A 17922-nucleotide genomic window follows, 5' to 3' on the forward strand; every position below is an offset into this window, starting at 1 on the left:
GATCAACTGACTGATAATCGATTAACTCCGATAATCAATTGACTCCGGTGATCAATTGACGGATGATCGATTAACTCCGGTGATCGATTAACTCCGCTGATCGATTGGCTCTGTCTCTGGCTGTTGCCACCGCTCCCCCCCCCGCTCCGTGTCCCGGGGCCCTCCCGCGGTGCCCCCGCTCCCGTGGCTGTTCCGTTGCCTCCCCTCCCTCCGCGGCCTCCGCTCCGGGCCCCGCCTCCGGCTCCGCTCGGCCCCTGACCCCTGACCCGGCCGGCACCGCCGCGCCCCCCGGCGCTCCCCCGCCCTCGCGGCGCCGCAGCCAATGAGCGGCGGCCGCAGCATCCGGGGCCTGAGCCCCGCTGCCGCTCGCGCTCGGCCATGGCGGAGGTGAGTGAGGAGCGGCCGGTAGGGCCCTGATGGGCCCGAGCTCCGGTACCCCCGAGCCCCGGTACCCCCGAGCCCCGGCACCCCCGGGCCCCGGTACCCCCGAGCTCCGGTACCCCCGAGCTCCGGCACCCCCGAGCCTCGGTACCCCCGGTCCCTTCAGCCCCGGCCCCGCTGCCCCCGGTCCGCAGCACTCCCCGGGCACCGGCACCCGCAGGGGCCCGGCCGGGAGCCGACGGGCAGCGGAGCCACGGGGAGGGATGCGGGGTAAGGGGCCGGAGCAGAGCCCCGAGGCTTTGTCCCGGTGGGGAGCGATGGGAGCCGGGGACTGAGGCCGTGGAGCTGCTGGAAGGGGCAGGAGAGGCTTCGGGACCGGTTTGGGTGTTGGGAGAGGGAGCAGCGCCTCGAGGGGGGTCCCGCACGGTGTTCGCCGGGTACCGGAGCGCTGCTGCCGGCGCTGCCCCGTGCCCGTCCCGCACCGGCTCTTGCACGTCCTTGAGGTACCCCCGTGCTGTTGGAACGGTCGCGGTGCCCCAACCGTGCTGGGGCCCTCGTGGGAGCCCCGCTGGGGAAGGGGACACTGAAGGGATGGAGACCTCGCTGCCAGCGTGTTCCAGCGCTGCGAGGGGAAGGTGCCGCCGGGGCTCCCATCGCTCCAGGGCAGGTTTGCTCTTGTGAGGGAGCTGCTGGTGTCCCGCAGATGAGGTTGGAGCAGCTGCAGCAGCCTGTGATTGGGATACAGGCTTTCCTGTGTCTCTTGTCCCCTCTTTGTTTCCGTGTTCAGGTGCAGGATGAACCCGTTTGTATCCATTCCACTTCCCTCTGGCTACGGCTGGAGTCTGTAGAGAAGGGACCCGTGTCAAGTAGTAGGGGAAAGGCAAAGGAACAAGGAAGGCTTCTTACTGAGTCTGAAATTGGAGTTAAGGAGCTCAGAGAACCATGGGAGTTACTGAAGATGTAACAGTGGGAAGGGAAACCTACTCTCTTCTTCCTGTGAAGTTGTAGAGCCTGTCACTGTAGATGTCCTGGCTCCCACTGAGGAGCACCAGTGCACGGCTGAGGATCAGACACCGATGTCAGTGGTGACTGAGGGACTGTGGTTTTCTTCTGCAGTCACCCAAGGCCCTGCTTAATCCCCTGCTTGCTCCCCAGCTAGGGGGAGCTTGATGAGCAGCATTTCCATGCCCAGCAGCCCAAGCAGCAGCAGTCCTGGGTTCTTTGCCTGAGCTTGTGAGCGAGCACTGAATGCCAGAAAGCAGGTGCCTGTGCTCAGTGTCCACCTGTCTTGCCTTTTCCCACCTCACCTGGGCCATTCCCAGTGCTACCAGGCTCCTTTGCTGCCTGTTCAGCACTAAATCTCTTTAGTCACCCCTTGGAGCCTTCTGGATGTGGGGAGGAGTTAGGCAGAAGCCATTGGGTTGTGACTGTCTCCGATTGCCTCCAATGGGGCAGCTCCTAAAACTGCTGCCTTCAGACAAGCATCATGTGTGCATTTAGAATGAGGGTCCAAGTAATCCTGGGCGGGGAGATGTAGCCAGAGAGATCAGAGGTCTTAAACTGGTGAGAGGAGAAATAGGTAATGGAGTGCTGAAGGTAAAAGTGGAAACAGCTCCATACACAGAGATCAAGGGGAAGGTGATGGAGCTGGAGGGAGCTGGGAGATACACGGGAGCTCTTTTTTGCACAGTCTCTTGTGATGCCCTGTGTGGGTTTTGCTCACTTTGCCTTTGGAATGCCATGAGCTGCATTGCCTGCTGGGCTCAGCTTGGAGGAGATGTCTCAGGTGTGTTCTTCTCTTCTCTTCAAGGCCTCGGTTGGGCGGCAGAGCCCCAGGGTGGTGCCGTACCCAGCGCGCAGCCTATGTCCTGCAGAGCCTGCCCTTCAGACTGCAGCAGGTACCCGTGCTCGAAGTCTGTGTCTGTCTGTTGGCCCCTGTGGTCAGCCTGTCTGTTCCCTTCTCCTTCTGCCATCCTCCAAACCTGGTGGTAGACTCCCATGCCGTTTGACAGGGAAGTATTCAAGATGCCAAAGGTGTTCTTAAGTGCCCATGTGCCCATTCTTGCTATAAGGTGTAATTATCCTAAACCCACCCTGGGTGAAGGAAAGGCTGCCCTTCACGTGTTGTGGCACCAGGGAATCCAGCTGGGACAGACACACAAATACCCTGAAAACCCTCAGCTTTTGGCCCCTTGTGGACTTGAGTGTGCAGAGAACCCAGCTTTGCCGTATGGCTCTCATGGAGTGGCTTCAAGAGCTGGTGCTCCCCAGCCCTTTTCCACCTCATCTCCTCCTCTGCCTTATGGCTGCACACACACAAGAAGGGATCACCCCAAGCTTCATTGCAGCTGCAGGTTTGGTCCAGGGTGGTGCTAGTGTCCAACTTCTTTTAATCCCTGCAGTTGTGTCCATGGGCTCAGCTGATCATCGACTGAACTTAGCAGAGATCCTTTCACAGAACTATGGTGTCCGGGAAGAAAGGGAGGAGGAGGATGATACTCAGGAGAAGCAGAAATCTTTAGAAGAGCTGGAGAAGAGCTTCAGTGCCTCTCAGGTAAAGGCAGCGAGGGAAGGGAAAAGGGGGTTGGGTTTGCTTTTGGATTTGCTTCACTTCTGCTGGATAAACACAACTGTGCTCTCTGGCATCTCTTCACCAGCATGGAATCTGGTATAGAAAGATAATGCTTTAATAGTATGTACTAAATACAAAATAATTAAATGTAGCATAGATATATAAAAATAAATATGCTTTTTGATGCCCTTGGCTGGGGTGAAAGCTTCTGCCTTCTCCCCACCCCTGAGAAGAGCAGGTTATGGTGGGTCCTGTTAGACCTCAGTGCCTCCTTCCTTACACAGCATGACCCCAGGCAGTTCAGAGCCCCCAGAAGAGCAGAGGTGCCTTGACTGCCTCTGCATATCTCTGTGTTCACTGCAGCTGGTGTTGTGCTCGGTGATTGTTCCCTTCCTGATGAAGCTTTGTCCTCCTCTCGCTCAGAGCAGTGAAATGCCATTTGAGGAGCTGCTTGCACTTTATGGCTATGAGGCATCTGGTCCCATCTCGGAGCAGGACAGTGAGAGCAATGATATTACTCCAAATCTCCCAGATATGACTCTGGATAAGGTAAGAGCAGCTCTCTGCTGGGTGTGTGCTCTTAGTGCTGTTGGTTACTGGGCTCTCTGGAGCTTGAGGCATCCAGGGGCTCTTTTCAGCTGGGGTTCAACTGATGCCAAGGTGCGTGCCTAGGTGAGGAATGCCAGCAGCAGCAACGTGAACATAAAGAGTTTAGAGGAGAGAACTGTTTAAAAAGACCACTGTAAAAACTCTTTATGGAACCTGGGTTCCAAGCCTGGGCACACAGATGTGGCTCTGGAGAATCAGGGAGGGTTTGTACCCTGCCAGGTGAAGATGTGGCTCCTCTTCTAGCTACAGTCTATGGAAAGCTGCTTTTCTCCTTCAAGCAACTATCTGCTGTGAGGGGAGCTCTACAGAAAGGGCCACTTGCTTGTCCTCTCTCTGGCTCCTGTGGGAAGCCACTCTTGACACTTGTAGAAGAGCTTCTAAGGAAAATAATCTGGGGGTGGTGGGGAGAGTGAGGGAGAATCTGTCTTTGGGGTTTGAATTGTCCAGGAATGCTTTACTGTAGGTCTCATACCCCCACCCCCACCCCCCCCTCCTCTATTTTCTTCATTTAAACATCTTTTTCACTTTCTTGTTGTTGTTAAAAGGAACAAATAGCGAAGGATTTGCTTTCAGGGGAAGAAGAGGAGGAGACACAGTCTTCAGCTGACGACCTGACGCCATCCGTCACATCGCACGATGCATCGGACCTATTCTCAAACCAGCCCGGGTGTATGTGTCCCTGATTTCTAAGTAATTGGGGTTTCTTACTTAGATATCATGTGCAGGGTAGAGCAAGAAGGGGTTTCTTTCTTCTATCACTCAGTTTCTTGACATCAGTTTCCCAACTTTTCTTCTGGGGGCTGCAGATAACCAAACCTGAGTGCCAGTGATGCTAAGGAGTGTTGGTGAAGATGTAGAGTGGAGATGAGGGATAATTGCCTTTGGGTGTAACTGATCCCATTGAGAAAATGAGAGCTGCTTTGCTACCTGCTGTGATTGCAGTCTGAGAGATCAGCCCTTGATCTGACATCTCTAGAAGTGAATAAATGCACTAGTATGAGTGGTGTGATATATTGTGGCAGTTCCTACATATGGGAAGCCAAAGTGCAGAGAGGGAGACTCGGCACAAAGTGGTTATATCCCATCTGCTACCCTGCAGAATGAAGGAGCCTGAGGCCCCTAGGTTGGTCAGCAGCACCCATGTAGCAAGGGGGCAAATCCTTGTATTTAAACAGGGTAAGTTGTCACTGTGGATCCTGGTGAAAGTAACTTTAGGACAGAAAATGAAGGGAAGGAGAGGAAACACAGAGCAGTGGGGGGGGGAAATAACTGTAAGTGTTTTCCTTTCCCACAAAGCAAACAACTTTCTTGCTGATGAAGACAAAGAACCCTGTTCATCTCCATGTGCTTCCTCCATGGCTGAGGATTCGGAGGAGGATTCCATCCCATCCAATGAGTGCAAGAAGGTAAATGGTTGGGCCATGTTGGGAAGGGGAGCCAATGCAGGGTGCCTGAATGTAAGGAAAGCATGACACCAAACCCAAGGAATTCTCTCTTCTTTTTCCTTAGCACCTTGTATTCTGTGGAAGGTGGCAGCAGATGTGGGTTACAAGAGGTACTTTTAATCCCATCTTGAAACCTGCATCTGAAGTTATCTTCTGCTTCAGCTGTGCCAAATGCTGCTGTGCCTTGGCAAATGGAAACTGCAGCCTGTAGCCCTATAAAGGTGAAAAGCTGTGCAATATTCCCAGCAGGATTTACAGAGGGGGCACCACCATAGGAAAGAGAGGAGTGAGCTTCCAAATACATCCTAGTTGTGAAGGTTGCAGGAGAGCTTCTGCATGACTTTCTCTCCAGCTGAGCTGCTTGCCATCTATCTTCAGCATTAAAACTATGTAAATGCCTCCAGTCCCCACAGTACCATCTTGTTGGTAGTAAATCTTCTTAGTTAGCCTATAAAATACTCAGGGTTCCTTAGAACAGTGACGGGGGGGAACTACCAATACATAAATCAGCCTCATAGTGTTCCAGCCCCTAAATGATGAAGTGTATCTCTGTGCCTGCGTGGAGCCTTTTCCATTTCCATTTACCAGCATCTCTGGTGATGTTGCAGGAGATCATGGTTGGACCTCAGTACCAAGCCACTGTTCCCATCCTCCACTTGAACAGGCATGGGGAAAAAGGTAAGAACCTGCTTTCTGTGCCCTGTTTGGATGGAGGGCTGCTGTATTGGGTGGGGGGCCTTCATTTGGAGGTTGTGTCTGATAACCAGGGTGATACCAGCAGCAGCTTGTGGGGTTTCTGAATGAGCTAGCTGACAGAAAGCCCCATCTGCAGAGATCCCTTGTTTCCTCTTTAGGTCTTTTATCCTTGCAGACTCTGAGCAGATAAGTTCAAGGGGCTAAAAGTGATCTGTTTTGCAGGGGCTGTTTCACATTTACCTGTACAGCTCTCAGAAGGTTTACATGTAACTTGTATCAGTGCTCTCAGCCTTCTGTATGAAGACCACAGATTTAGTGTGTGTTTTCCATGTTTGCATCAGTGTGACATGAAAGTAAACTGATAGCAGATCTCAGTGGGGGCCTTCTGTGCTCTGTCAAGTGCCTCTGACCTGATTTTAGTGATTTTGCAGGGCAGAAGGGTTGTTTCCTTTGCCTATAGAAACCAGTTCAGTCCAGAAGGTGCTGATGTGTTCATCTGAATAGGAAAATCTCAGTATTTCTCATGATTTCCTATGGCAGAGTCTTTCTTCTTGCTTCCTCTGTGCTGTTACTTTACTTCAGCATCTCTCTGCATTCTTGTGTGCTGTGTTCTCATGGACCAAGAGCTTTGAAAGCTGAAAGGGGCAAGAATGGATCGGTGATCCTGTGTGCTCTTGCTCTTCTGTGTGGGTGAAGCAGCTCCTGGAAGAGGGTTACAAGCTGCTGAGGGGACACGCAGCTTTCCAGCTGCCTAGTTTTGTGTCCAGGACAGGGAGAGGGGCTTGAGCCTAAGCCAGGGCTGTAGCTCAAAGCTGCCTTCAGCTCCCACTCCTCTCATTTACTGCATGCAGGAAAAGACACCTTGGAACTTAGGGGTTTATAATAATGAATCAAAGCAACAAGCTTTGAGAACATGGTAACAAAATCCCTATCAACCAACTCTTCTGAAGAAGTGGAAGCTGAGCCTGTGCTAGGGCTTCAGAAGAGGTAGAGGGAGCATCAAGCATCTCCACCTCCAGTATTCCCAGCGATGGTTGCCACCCCTAGTGCCAGGCTGTGGGACCAAGCCCAGCTTTCCTCCCACCTTCTCTCTCTCCTGTGCAGACCATTCCTGGAAAGCAGTGGAATTCTCTGATTGATTATCTTATTTCAGTGCTTTTTCTGTTAGCCTATGAGAATGAAGATCAGCTGCTTTGGGACCCAAACATCCTCCCTGAGAGAGAGGTGGAGGAGTTCCTGTACCGCGCAGTGAAGCGGCAGTGGGACGAGCTGTCCAGCAGCAGCCTGCCAGAAGGAGAGATGGTGAAGGACAACGAGCAGGTAAGTTTGGGCTTCCTACAGGGATCCTTTGTTCCTGCTTCATAGAATCATGGAATCCCAGAGTGGTTTCGGTTGGAAGGGACCTTAAAGCTCCTCTAGCTCCAACCCCTGCCACGGGCAGGGACCCCTTCCACTGGAGCAGCTGCTCCAAGCCCCTGTGTCCAACCTGGCCTTGAGCACTGCCAGGGATGGGGCAGCCACAGCTTCTCTGGGCACCCTGTGCCACAGGCCTGTCTGCCTCAGTGCTGTACCCCCAACGCAGTCACAGATGCTTGTGGCACGCATGTAACAGGCTGGGTACTGTTTTAACTGTATTCTCCCAGTATCCCAAACCCAGAGCTTGCAGCAGGGTCACCTTTTTGGCTCTGTCCTCTAGAACAGTGTCTTATTCTTCTGTGAAGCTAGCAGAAGCTCAAGCATTTGGCTAAGAAACGAGAGCATTGTGTTTCCTCTGGGTAGCCAGGTTAGATTCTCACCCTCAGTCTGCAGGAGGGCAGAGGCACCCCAGAGACCTGCAGGGCTGCAGTCCTAGGGTTTGTAATCCTGTGCCTCCCAAAGTGGAATCATCTCCTCTGATGGTCACAGTGGGGTTAGTGACAAAGGTGAGGCTTGAGCAGGTTCATGCTGGCAGTCTTTTCCTTCTCTTTTAGGCTTTGTACGAGCTGGTTAAATGCAACTTCAATGCAGAAGAGGCACTGCGGAGGCTACGGTTCAACGTGAAGGTCATCAGAGGTGAGAACCCCCTTGCTTGGGGTCTGCCCCTGACATTGAGGCATGTGTAGAGCCTAGAATGAGCTCCATCTCCTCCACTTCCACTTTTCTCTCTGCTCTAGATGAGCTTTGTGCCTGGAGCGAGGAAGAATGTAGGAATTTTGAGCATGGCTTCAGGGTCCATGGGAAAAACTTCCACCTTATCCAGGCAAACAAGGTAAGGACATTCCCCACCACATCCCACTAAGACGGAGGAAAGGAGGCACATGCCTTGGCACCAGAGGTATGTAGTGAGCCTCAGCTAATGCAGGAAGTTCAGGACTGCTGAGTTCCCATCCCAGGCTTTGTGTTGACTCATGCTATAGCAGGTGATGGGCTGTTCACTGCCCTGCTCTGCCTTATTTTCCAGGTGGGAGAAGTCACAAACACCACTGACCTGCATGAGTGATGTCAGTTAATTACTGATTAGCCCTTTCTGGAGTCTCAAAAGTTCTTTCCAAACTCTCAGCCTTTGCAGTGCTTCTGTGAATGAGTGAGTTGAGCATGTGGATGTTTTGTAAAGTCCCCTGGGGTCCTCTAGAACCAAAGATGCTGTTGTAGGGAAGAGCTGGGCCCCAGGACATACGCTGCTGTGCTGGGAGTTGGCAGAACCAGAGAGTCCAGTTCTACTGCTGATTAATTGTGGGCATGTTGATGCTGGCCAGTGAAAATGGATGCAGGTTTGCTCTCTTGATGGTAAACGTGCTGCTGGAAGCGCAGGGATGTCCTGCACCACCACTGGGCTCTGCAAGAACAACTGTGCACTGTGGGGAGCCCTTTCTCTGGCCGATAACCACCTTGGAAAGCTCACTTTGTGCTGCTCTTGGGGCAGCTTCCATGTGTCCATAGTGCTAGAAATGACTGGAATGCACTAGATTTTTCTCTGCTGCTTAAATGGGAGGCTGCTCCTTGCTCCACACCCGGAGTTCTCACTGGGATCTCTTCCCCTCAGGTCCGTACCCGGTCAGTGGGCGAGTGTGTGGAATATTACTACATGTGGAAAAAGTCGGAGCGTTACGACTACTTCACTCAGCAGACACGTTTAGGAAGGAAGAAGTACGTCCACCCTGGAGCCACGTGCGTGGAATATTCTCACCCTAAACTTAGTAATTCTAAGCTCCCTGTGACAATTCCTGCTGCAGAGCACCTCCGCTTAGACGGCTGCGCTTGCTTCTCTAGAAGCTTGTTGGGGTGGGAGTGGGGAGGGATGCGCTGGATGGTCCCACAGCGTGATCCCTGCAAGTGTGGGGAGGGCAGAGGAAGCAATGAGGTGCTTGGTTGGGCACTTTGGGTGTCAGAAACCACTTTTCTTTCAAGGCAAAGGCAAACAGAAGCACACAAGTGAAGGGCAAGGGTCAGGATTCAGGGCTGAGCTCGGGCAGTGACTCAGTTCAGGGAGGTTTAGGGAAGGGAGCTTTTGAAGTTCCAAGTTACTGTTTCGGGTGCTTTGGAACCTGAATTCGTTCCTTTCCCTGCTGCCACCCTTTGAGGCAAATTCCTCCCTTGGAAATGCGTGCAGGTGGAGCAGGCGCTGTGCAGAGAGGTGGAAACTTGAATGTTTTAAAGGTCAAACTGAAATGTTTCAGTTGAATGCATTAAATCCATAGATGAAGTCTTAGGTATTCACTTTTTATTGTGATGCAAGGCAGGAAAATAGCTGACATCCCAAACCCCTCCAGGATGGGAAGATTTTTTCCCATCACTTCTCTTTGCTGGCACACCAGCATTACCACAAGCCCCCCAAGCTGTTCCCTTGGGGAAAGCCTTTGGCTATCTCTTTCCCTTTGGAAGGGGCTGAGGCTCAGAGCTCTGGTTGGGAAAGCTGTGAAGCCCCTTCAGGTTTCTCCCAGGCTGATCTTGGCTACCCTGAGCTACCTTCAGTCATCTCAGTGCTGTTTAAACTGGGCTCTGTGCTTTCTGTGTCACTGGGTTGTGATCCCAGCCCTGTTTTTCCCTGCCTGCAGCCCCCATTGGCAGGGATGGCAGTGCTGTCTGTCTGTCTCCACAGGGATTACACCGACAATGACTTGGATGGGGGTGAAGCTGAAAACTCCACTCGTGCTCGGAACTCCCCACCCATTCCCTCTGGAACTGGCTGCCTGGATTCCCACTTCAGTCAAGACCAGATAGCAATAGAGAGCACAGGTAACGAACATCCTTGTCTTCTCTCTGCCATGGGGAGAACTCATCTCCCTCACTCAGGGGGTGTGTGCTGCATTTTCCCTTCTCCCATTGCCATTAGTGAGCTGTTGCTCTTCTCCCCACACCTTGCCAATGGGTTCACTTTGCCCTGTGCCCAAGAGCAGAGTGTGGTGTGAGCAGAGAAGACTCTGGCTCTACCTTGACCAGTAGTGACTGAAAACTGAGTTGTTCTGGCTTCAGACTTGGAGGGGTAACCTAAGTCATCCCTAAAGCAAAGGGATTTGCACTAACTTGGAGCACCTGAGGGAGGTGCCACAGGCAACTGCTCCAAAGGCTGATTTATGGCACCAGGAGCTGGGCTGTACCTGACACTGCTTCCAGAGGGACCTGGCTGTCAGAAGAGACACAGGGAGTCCCAAATGGTTTCATTCCCTCGTTGTCCCCCTGCAGATGAGGCCTTTGCGTAGGCATCTCGCAGGGGCTGCCAGCACGAGGGGATAGACTTGGGATTTGCTTTATCTTGGAGTGTCTCTGAGATTCCCTGGAATTTCCATAGAAACTCCCATCTGCTGCCTGCATCTTGCCCTCCTTGAGCCCACCCACGCTGGCAGCGATTTGGTGGCTAGAACAAACCTTTGTGCCAGCAAACAAAATACCGGTTGGGACAAGGTGGGATCCAAGTGGAAGTCTGGACTCACTGCAGCTTTCTGTCCCTTCTCCCTCTCTGTCTCCCTTGTCTGTCCCTGCCCTCCGCTGGGATGCACAGAGCCCCTGAGTGTGGAGAGCACTGCCTGCAGCCTGGGCAGCATGAGCGAGTCGGGGCAGGGCTATGAGTGCAGCCCTCCTTCGGAGACCAACTGCTCCTTCGACCCCCAGGAAGAGCCATCCTCAGGCACCCCCTCGGCTCCCTGCCCTCGCCACCCTGCTGCCAGCACCGAGCCGCGGCTCTTCCCTCTGCCCCCGGCACGGCTGGAGAAGCCGGAGCCGTTGCAGAGCTCCGGTGGGACGCTAAGCATGGACTTCCCTCTCCCTGCAGACATTAATGAGGCTTTGCCTTTAATCGCTGGCCCTGTGGATTTGGACAGAGAGGCAGAGGTGGCCCCAGCGCAAGTGTCCTTATCGGTCATGGAGTTTGGCCTCATCGGCATTGGAGATGTAAATAGTTTCCTGAGTGCTCACCAGGCTCCTGTGGCTCACTCAGAGCCTTTGTCACAGTGAAAGCCTCCACTCACGGACTTGTCACAGCCCCAGCAAGGACTTTGACCTGACTGACTTAGATCCGGGAACTTCCATTGTTCCACAGGGACAGTTTGGAGCTGTTGGTCAGAATCCGTCTTTCCATCCTCCTTGATCCAAGTGAAACCAAACACCTTTCTGCTCCAGTGTGTTCTGACAGCATCCCACAAAGCTGGTGGCTGGCTGTGGTGAGGGGGGGAGCTCGGTCACCCCCTCTTGCCTTGACCCTGTGTCACCCCAGGTAATGCCAGGCTTGGAGAGTCCCTGCCGTGGGCCAGGGGAAGTGGCCTTGGCCCCAGAGATGCTTTGAGAGCAGGGATGTGTCACTGGTGCCATGGGGACGGGGGCACAAGATGCGGTCTGGAGGTCCGAGAGCTTAGGACATGCCCAGGGAGCACGTTCCAAGGGACAGGCATGGCCATGCCAGAGGAGGAGGACGAGGAGCCTTCGCCCTTCACCCACAGGTAGCGTGTTGCAGTGGAATCATCCTGCCCATTCCCATTGTGGGTCCTGGCACCCCAGTGGTGATCTCTGCCCACTGTGGTGTGTTCCTGCGGGTGGGATGCAGCTGGAGGCCGGCCTCGGGTCCTGGCAAAGGGATCCTGGCTGTGCTTAAGCCCTTCTCGCCTTCCCTTGCAGGGAATTGCCCTGGCAGGAAAGGGAGTTTCTAGACCTCCACCAGAGCGGTGCCGCTTCAGTGCCCGGTGGTGAATGACTTGATCCTTGTGAGCACTGCAGTGCAGGAAGGGAAACTGCAGATAGAAAGGTCTGGAACGGCTGGAGGAAGAGGAGGGCACCAAGTGTAGGACCCCAGTGAGAGCATGGAATTCCAGGCAGGAGAGAGCATCCCTGCCCCTTCCTGCAGCACAGGGAAAGCTGTTTTCCAAGGGGAGAGTCCGTCTTTACTGCCATTAGCAGTGTCCAGGGAGGTGACAGGGCTGTGCTGGAGGCCGGAGCAGCTTCGCTTCCAGGGTGTGTTCCAGGGCTTGGGTTTGCCCCTGGCTTCAATGCACGTGTTCTCCTTCCCCTTTTATCCATGCAGGAATGCTGTCCGGCTGGCGCAGACCTTCCCTCCTCCACTCCTTTTCCACATTTGGGAAGGGGTTGAGGTTTTCTGCTGGGTTTTGTTGAGCTGCCATCAGTGGCTTTGGACGGTGACTAAACCCATTAACCCGCATCCTGCTGTCGCCAACCCTGGGGGGGGAATGACAGGATCACACCTTGTGGCTCCTCTTGCAAGCCCCAGGCTGGTTTCATGGGCAGGCTTTGCTGTGAGGGGTGCTGAGCTCCATCCATCACCAGGTGCTAACCGGGCTCCAGTGGAAGGCAAACGCATGGCACCAGAGTGGAACCACCTGGCTCTGAATCCTCTTTCCTGGTGGGAGAGGAAGCTCCTTGGAGGGAAGAGGAGCAGGACAGGAGCAGAGCCTCGGCCTCTCCTCTCTACCAGCCACGAACAGGCTTAGTTTTCCCCAGTCTCTTCTTCCTTTGGTTCCTTTCAAGCCCTCCGGAGGCAGGGATCCCTTATTTATGTTCTCCAGTGCTGTTTACAGTCGCATGGGCTCCTTCCCCACCACCGGGGCCCTGCTTTTCCCACCCATCTTTAGGGGAGAGGAGGGCAGGAAAGGATGGGAGGGAGCGGGGTTTTGGTGGGGTTTTCTTTCTCCTTTACAAAGCACATTCACTTTGAGCCCCTCCTGCTGCTGGACTCGTCCCCCCCAACCCCTACACTGTGAACTGAAACTGCCTTGAAGCCCCCTCGCCGCTATTTATTTGATTAAACCCCTCATTTGAAAGTGAGCAGGAGCCTCCTGTGCTGTCGGAGCCTGGACAGAAGCAAGAAGAGCATCCTCACCTCGGCCTCATCCTGCCCCGGGGCTGTTGGCCGCTCAGCGTGGAGGGCAGGAGGCTTTGATGCTCTGCCAGGTGCCCTGCTTCCTTTGGAGAGCCTGGGGTTGTGGTGGGAGGAGGTGGGATCCATCCATCCATCCCTCCCTGGCTCCAGCCACAAACAGCATCCAGCATTCCTGCTGCTGCTTCCCTGTGTGTTGCTCCCCAGAAAACCCCTCTGTTTTGTCCCAGACTCCCTGTGTTCACTTCTCCAGCTCTTGCCCAGGGCTTTGGGGGTGATGGCAGCACCCATCTCCTTCCCTCAGCTGGACAACCAGCAGGAAAAGGGCTTTGGGAGCTCTCCTGGTGCTGTATTTCCCCAGGAGAGGCCTTGGGAGCAATGGGGAGCATCAAGTCTTGGGGGGGGGGGGTGTCCCTATCTTTTGTCTCGTTGCATCCCCACCATCACCACTGCATCCTATGGGGACGCTGCGGGAGCAGCACTTCGACGGCAGAGGGGGCAACGGCACTGGCTCCTTCCCGGGACACCGGACATCGGATCCCGCTGTAGTTGCAGCCCCTTGGAGCATCCCCCGGGATGGGTGCAGGACCCCACGGGAAGCACAAGAGGATTGATGGTTACCTAATGGATAGGGGCCAAGTACCTCCTCCCCCCCGGGAAGAGCAAGAGAAGCAGGAAGAGACACCTTCCCCCTGGAAGCAAACAGCCAGAGCATCACCCCAAGCCAGGCAGCCCATGGCAGGGGTTGTGCCTGTGCACACTGATCCCTCATGTTGAGGTGGACACAGAACCCCCACGATGCACCCAACAGATGGACTCATCCCATGACACATCCAAATGGATGCTCAGCCCACCATAAAGCGGCTGTGGTGCAGGTTCTGCTCCATCCCAGCCTCCTCCCCACATATACCTGGTGCCCTCCAAGGCCCATTCGGTGTTGATCAGGCCCAGGATGCAGAGTGTGACTGAGATGTTCTGCATGGAGAGCTCGTGGCGCAGCGAGCTGAAGAATCCATCCAGGGCAAACTTGGCAGCAGAGTAAGAAGTGGTGAAGGGAGTGGGGATTTTCCCTGGGAAAGAAAAGGAAAGAGTGGAAACCAGCAGGAGAGTGGCTGGAAGGAGGATGGTGCCATGGAGGGGGAATCTGGATCATCCTGCATCATCGACCCATGCTTGGTTTGGGTGAGTTTCCCTCTTATTTCTAGTCACAAATAGGCACTGAGGCAATTCCAGCCGGTTGTGGGAGCACATCCCAGCACAGGAGCCACCTCCTGGAGAAAGGGAGGAATTGTCTTTTAACTTACTAACCAGGTCCACACTGGGCTAGGAGGCCCCGTGTGCTGCTCTGCTGCAGCCTTCCCTCCCCATGACATGCAAACCCCCCTGCTGACCCTGCCTGGCTTAAAGGAATCTTCCCGGCAGACAGCAAGGAACGCAATTACAAAGGCTGTCGCACAAAGCACTTTTCCAACGGGCTTCATATCCCTCCATGGTGTGAAGAGCAAAGTGAAGTCTTGAAGCTGAGCACTCCAGCCCAAATACTGCAATGTCCTTCCTGTGAGGCTGGAAGCCAACCTGCAAGAAGCATGGGAAGACCTTCTGTGTCCTGCATAGCAGAGAGGAGCTGGGAAGAAGTGAGAGTCCACCAGGAGCCACCTTTGTCAGGAATGGAAGCCAGTGAGGACAAGGACAATCAGCACTTTGATAAGAAGCTGCAAAGCTGCTGGTTCTGTGTGGAAGGCAGGGAACACCAGTCCTGGGAATGGTTCATATGTGCTCAGGATAGGGCAGGGCTTGGCTGTGGCAGGCAGTGCAGCTCCTGTCCAGAGGGAGCAACCCTGGAGACTGAAACCTGCTCTTGTATGAGAGGAGGGGTCCAAAGAGGGCAGGAAGCAGAAGAGCTCCCAGAATCATCTCATTTATCTTCCTGCCTTGCTCAATGAGTCTCTCCCTCAGCTTCGACTTGCTCCAGGACAGCTGCTTGTGCCATTCAGCATGTCTTAAATGAACTGGACTGGGGGAATTACCCTGAAAATCATAGAATCATAGCATGGTTTGAGTCAGAAAGGACCTTATGGTCATCCAGTTCCAATGCCCTGCATGGGCAAGGACACCACGCACTAAACCATGTCACCCAAGATAGAATTGATACAGGGGTAACCAATGTACAGGGGGGTAATACAGAGAAATTGTACAAGGGAGTTAAAGGAATTCCTTTACTTAAACAGAAGTATTGTCTGTCCTAAGTACCTGCCATTGCCATCTTGCCAAGGCATTGATCACTGCTGGAGGGGGAGAAACAGATGCTAGTTCTAATGACAAAAGCAGATGAAAGGTCCTGCTGATAAGCGGCAGGAGAGGCAGACTGGGCGACCAAGCCTTAAGAGCACAGATGTTTGGTCCTACTCATAAGCGCCAGGAGAAGCAGACTGGGCACGGACTAACCCTAAGGCCAGGTCTGAAGATTAAAAGGTGTAAAGGTTAAGAAGAGGAAGACTCATTTACTTCATCTTGAAGACCCCTGCCCACAGGAGGACTTCATCCTGAGACCCCTGCCCATGACCAGAAGGGGCACTGCGCAAGTGCAAAGGACCTTCCGGCTCATTATAATATGAAGCGGGGATAGATAATAAATATGTATAGGCGGATTGAGCAACCTCATGTCTGTGTGTACCTTAAGAGAACAAATGTAAAGGGAGAACACCCCTGAGGTGTTCATGCTCTGGAGGAGCTATCCCCATGCACCTCAGCGCTGAATAAAAGCATACCTACTTTACACCTTTAACTAGTTGTGGAGTCTATCCGCGCATCACTTCGGCGAGCCAGGCAGGAGACCTCTGTCCGGCTGCAGGATCGGCCGAGGGGTGCACATCCTCGGTGCCACCGCTGCTTGCCTGGAGGAGCTCCGCTTCCCGTCTGCTCACTGCGGGGACAGACAAGGACCTGTGCCGGCTGCGGAGAAACGGTATGTTTGGGGTTATGGTAACTGAGGGGGCCTGTAAGGCGTACGTGTGTCCCGGGGTGCGGGTAAGGTGTGCAGAGACGTCTGGCGCACAGCGAAGTTCCCCTTGGTTGGTATGGCTTGCAAGCGGGGGGCTCCCCGGCCGATAGAGCGGCTGCCAGCGATCCTGGGAGCGGATCGGGTGAGCCCGGGTTTTCCTGCATCCCAAGGGGAGCCAGGACCTGCTGGGGGGGCAGGTGAAGGGTAAGCGAACCCACCAGGGTTCTGCTGTATCTCATTCTGAGAACCGTGAGGAGGGGAAGCGGAACCATAGTGTGAGTGGGGATCCCATGTGTAACTGTGTGTGTGACTGAGAGGGAACCATAGTGTGAGTGGGGATCCCATGTGTAACTGTGTGTGTGTGTGACTGAGACGGAACCATAGTGTGAGTGGGGATCCCATGTGTAACTGTGTGTGTGACTGAGACAGAACCATAGTGTGAGTGGGGATCCCATGTGTAACTGTGTGTGTGTGTGTGACTGAGACGGAACCATAGTGTGAGTGGGGATCCCATGTGTAACTGTGTGTGTGACTGAGACGAAACCATAGTGTGAGTGGGATCCCATGTGTAACTGTGTGTGTGTGACTGAGACGGAACCATAGTGTGAGTGGGGATCCCATGTGTAACTGTGTGTGTGTGTGACTGAGACGGAACCATAGTGTGAGTGGGGATCCCATGTGTAACTGTGTGTGTGACTGAGATGGAACCATAGTGTGAGTGGGGATCCCATGTGTAACTGTGTGTTTGTGTGACTGAGATGGAACCATAGTGTGAGTGGGGATCCCATGTGTAACTGTGTGTGTGACTGAGACGGAACCATAGTGTGAGTGGGGATCCCATGTGTAACTGTGTGTTTGTGTGACTGAGATGGAACCATAGTGTGAGTGGGGATCCCATGTGTAACTGTGTGTGTGTGTGACTGAGACGGAACCATAGTGTGAGTGGGGATCCCATGTGTAACTGTGTGTGTGTGTAACTGAGACCGAACCATAGTGTGAGTGGGGATCCCATGTGTAACTGTGTGTGTGACTGAGACGGAACCATAGTGTGAGTGGGATCCCATGTGTAACTGTGTGTGTGACTGAGACGGAACCATAGTGTGAGTGGGGATCCCATGTGTAACTGTGTGTGTGACTGAGACGGAACCATAGTGTGAGTGGGATCCCATGTGTAACTGTGTGTGTGTGTGACTGAGACGGAACCACAGTGTGAGTGGGGATCCCATGTGTAACTGTGTGTGTGACTGAGACAGAACCACAGTGTGAGTGGGGATCCCATGTGTAACTGTGTGTTTGTGTGGTTACATTGTGGCACATTGGAAAGAACTGAGAGGATCTTCTGGGGCCTCTGTAAACAAGAAACGTTGGTAAAATATTGTAACCAATGTGACCTTCATGTACTGTGGAAGATCAAGGAAAACGGCCCAAAATGGAACTTTGAATTCTGATACATTGTTATAATGAATGTTGTTTTGAGGTGACAAGGGATGCAGTAATGGATGCAGATGTGACAGTGCAAAATGAATATACCTCTGCCTGATCCCTTCATTTTGGCTTTGGAAAGGGACAGGAAAAACTAAAAGCTAAAGGGATGTTGTTCAGGTTGTGATACTGGGGAAAGATGTTAAAGTTAAGGAGGGAGCTGGAGCAGCTCCTGTGTTTGAGCATGGGATGGGTGCCGGGATAGGCAAACAAGTGGAAACAGACATGTTGACAGATGGGACTGAAGGGTTGTTGGATAAATGTGGACTGGGAGTACAGGAGGAAACAGCAGAACCATCCTCTGAGCCACTGAGGAGTTCATGGAGGAGCTTCCACCCAGCCCCAGCCCAGGAGGATTCAAGCAGAAACTGCTTCTTCTTAGCTGCCATGACACAGGAATAATGTGTTAGGGAAGAATTCCCTCTATGTTCTTTCT

The 17922-nt window shown here is 53.6% G+C and overlaps 1 protein-coding gene across 7 annotated transcripts; it reads left to right on the forward strand.

Moving 5' to 3' along the window:
• The first annotated feature begins 329 nt into the window (after positions 1–329).
• MIER2 (MIER family member 2) lies at positions 330–12951 on the forward strand. 7 transcript variants are annotated; one of them, XM_034070724.1, is made up of 13 exons: positions 330–387; positions 2192–2279; positions 2784–2935; positions 3317–3502; positions 4108–4231; positions 4859–4968; positions 5616–5685; positions 6857–7023; positions 7674–7755; positions 7857–7951; positions 8726–8850; positions 9782–9918; positions 10682–12951. In XM_034070724.1, exons 1-13 carry the CDS (start codon positions 379–381, stop codon positions 11131–11133), a joined length of 1797 nt encoding a protein of 598 aa, XP_033926615.1. In that variant the 5' UTR covers positions 330–378; the 3' UTR covers positions 11134–12951. The 7 variants fall into 7 exon arrangements, with proteins under 7 accessions (XP_033926615.1, XP_033926617.1, XP_033926616.1 ...); XM_034070726.1 differs by having other exon boundaries at positions 8726–8829; XM_034070725.1 differs by having other exon boundaries at positions 6872–7023.
• Positions 12952–17922: the final 4971 nt, after the last annotated feature.

This window comes from Melopsittacus undulatus, chromosome 19, assembly GCF_012275295.1.
Source record: "Melopsittacus undulatus isolate bMelUnd1 chromosome 19, bMelUnd1.mat.Z, whole genome shotgun sequence".
NCBI lineage: Eukaryota > Metazoa > Chordata > Aves > Psittaciformes > Psittaculidae > Melopsittacus > Melopsittacus undulatus.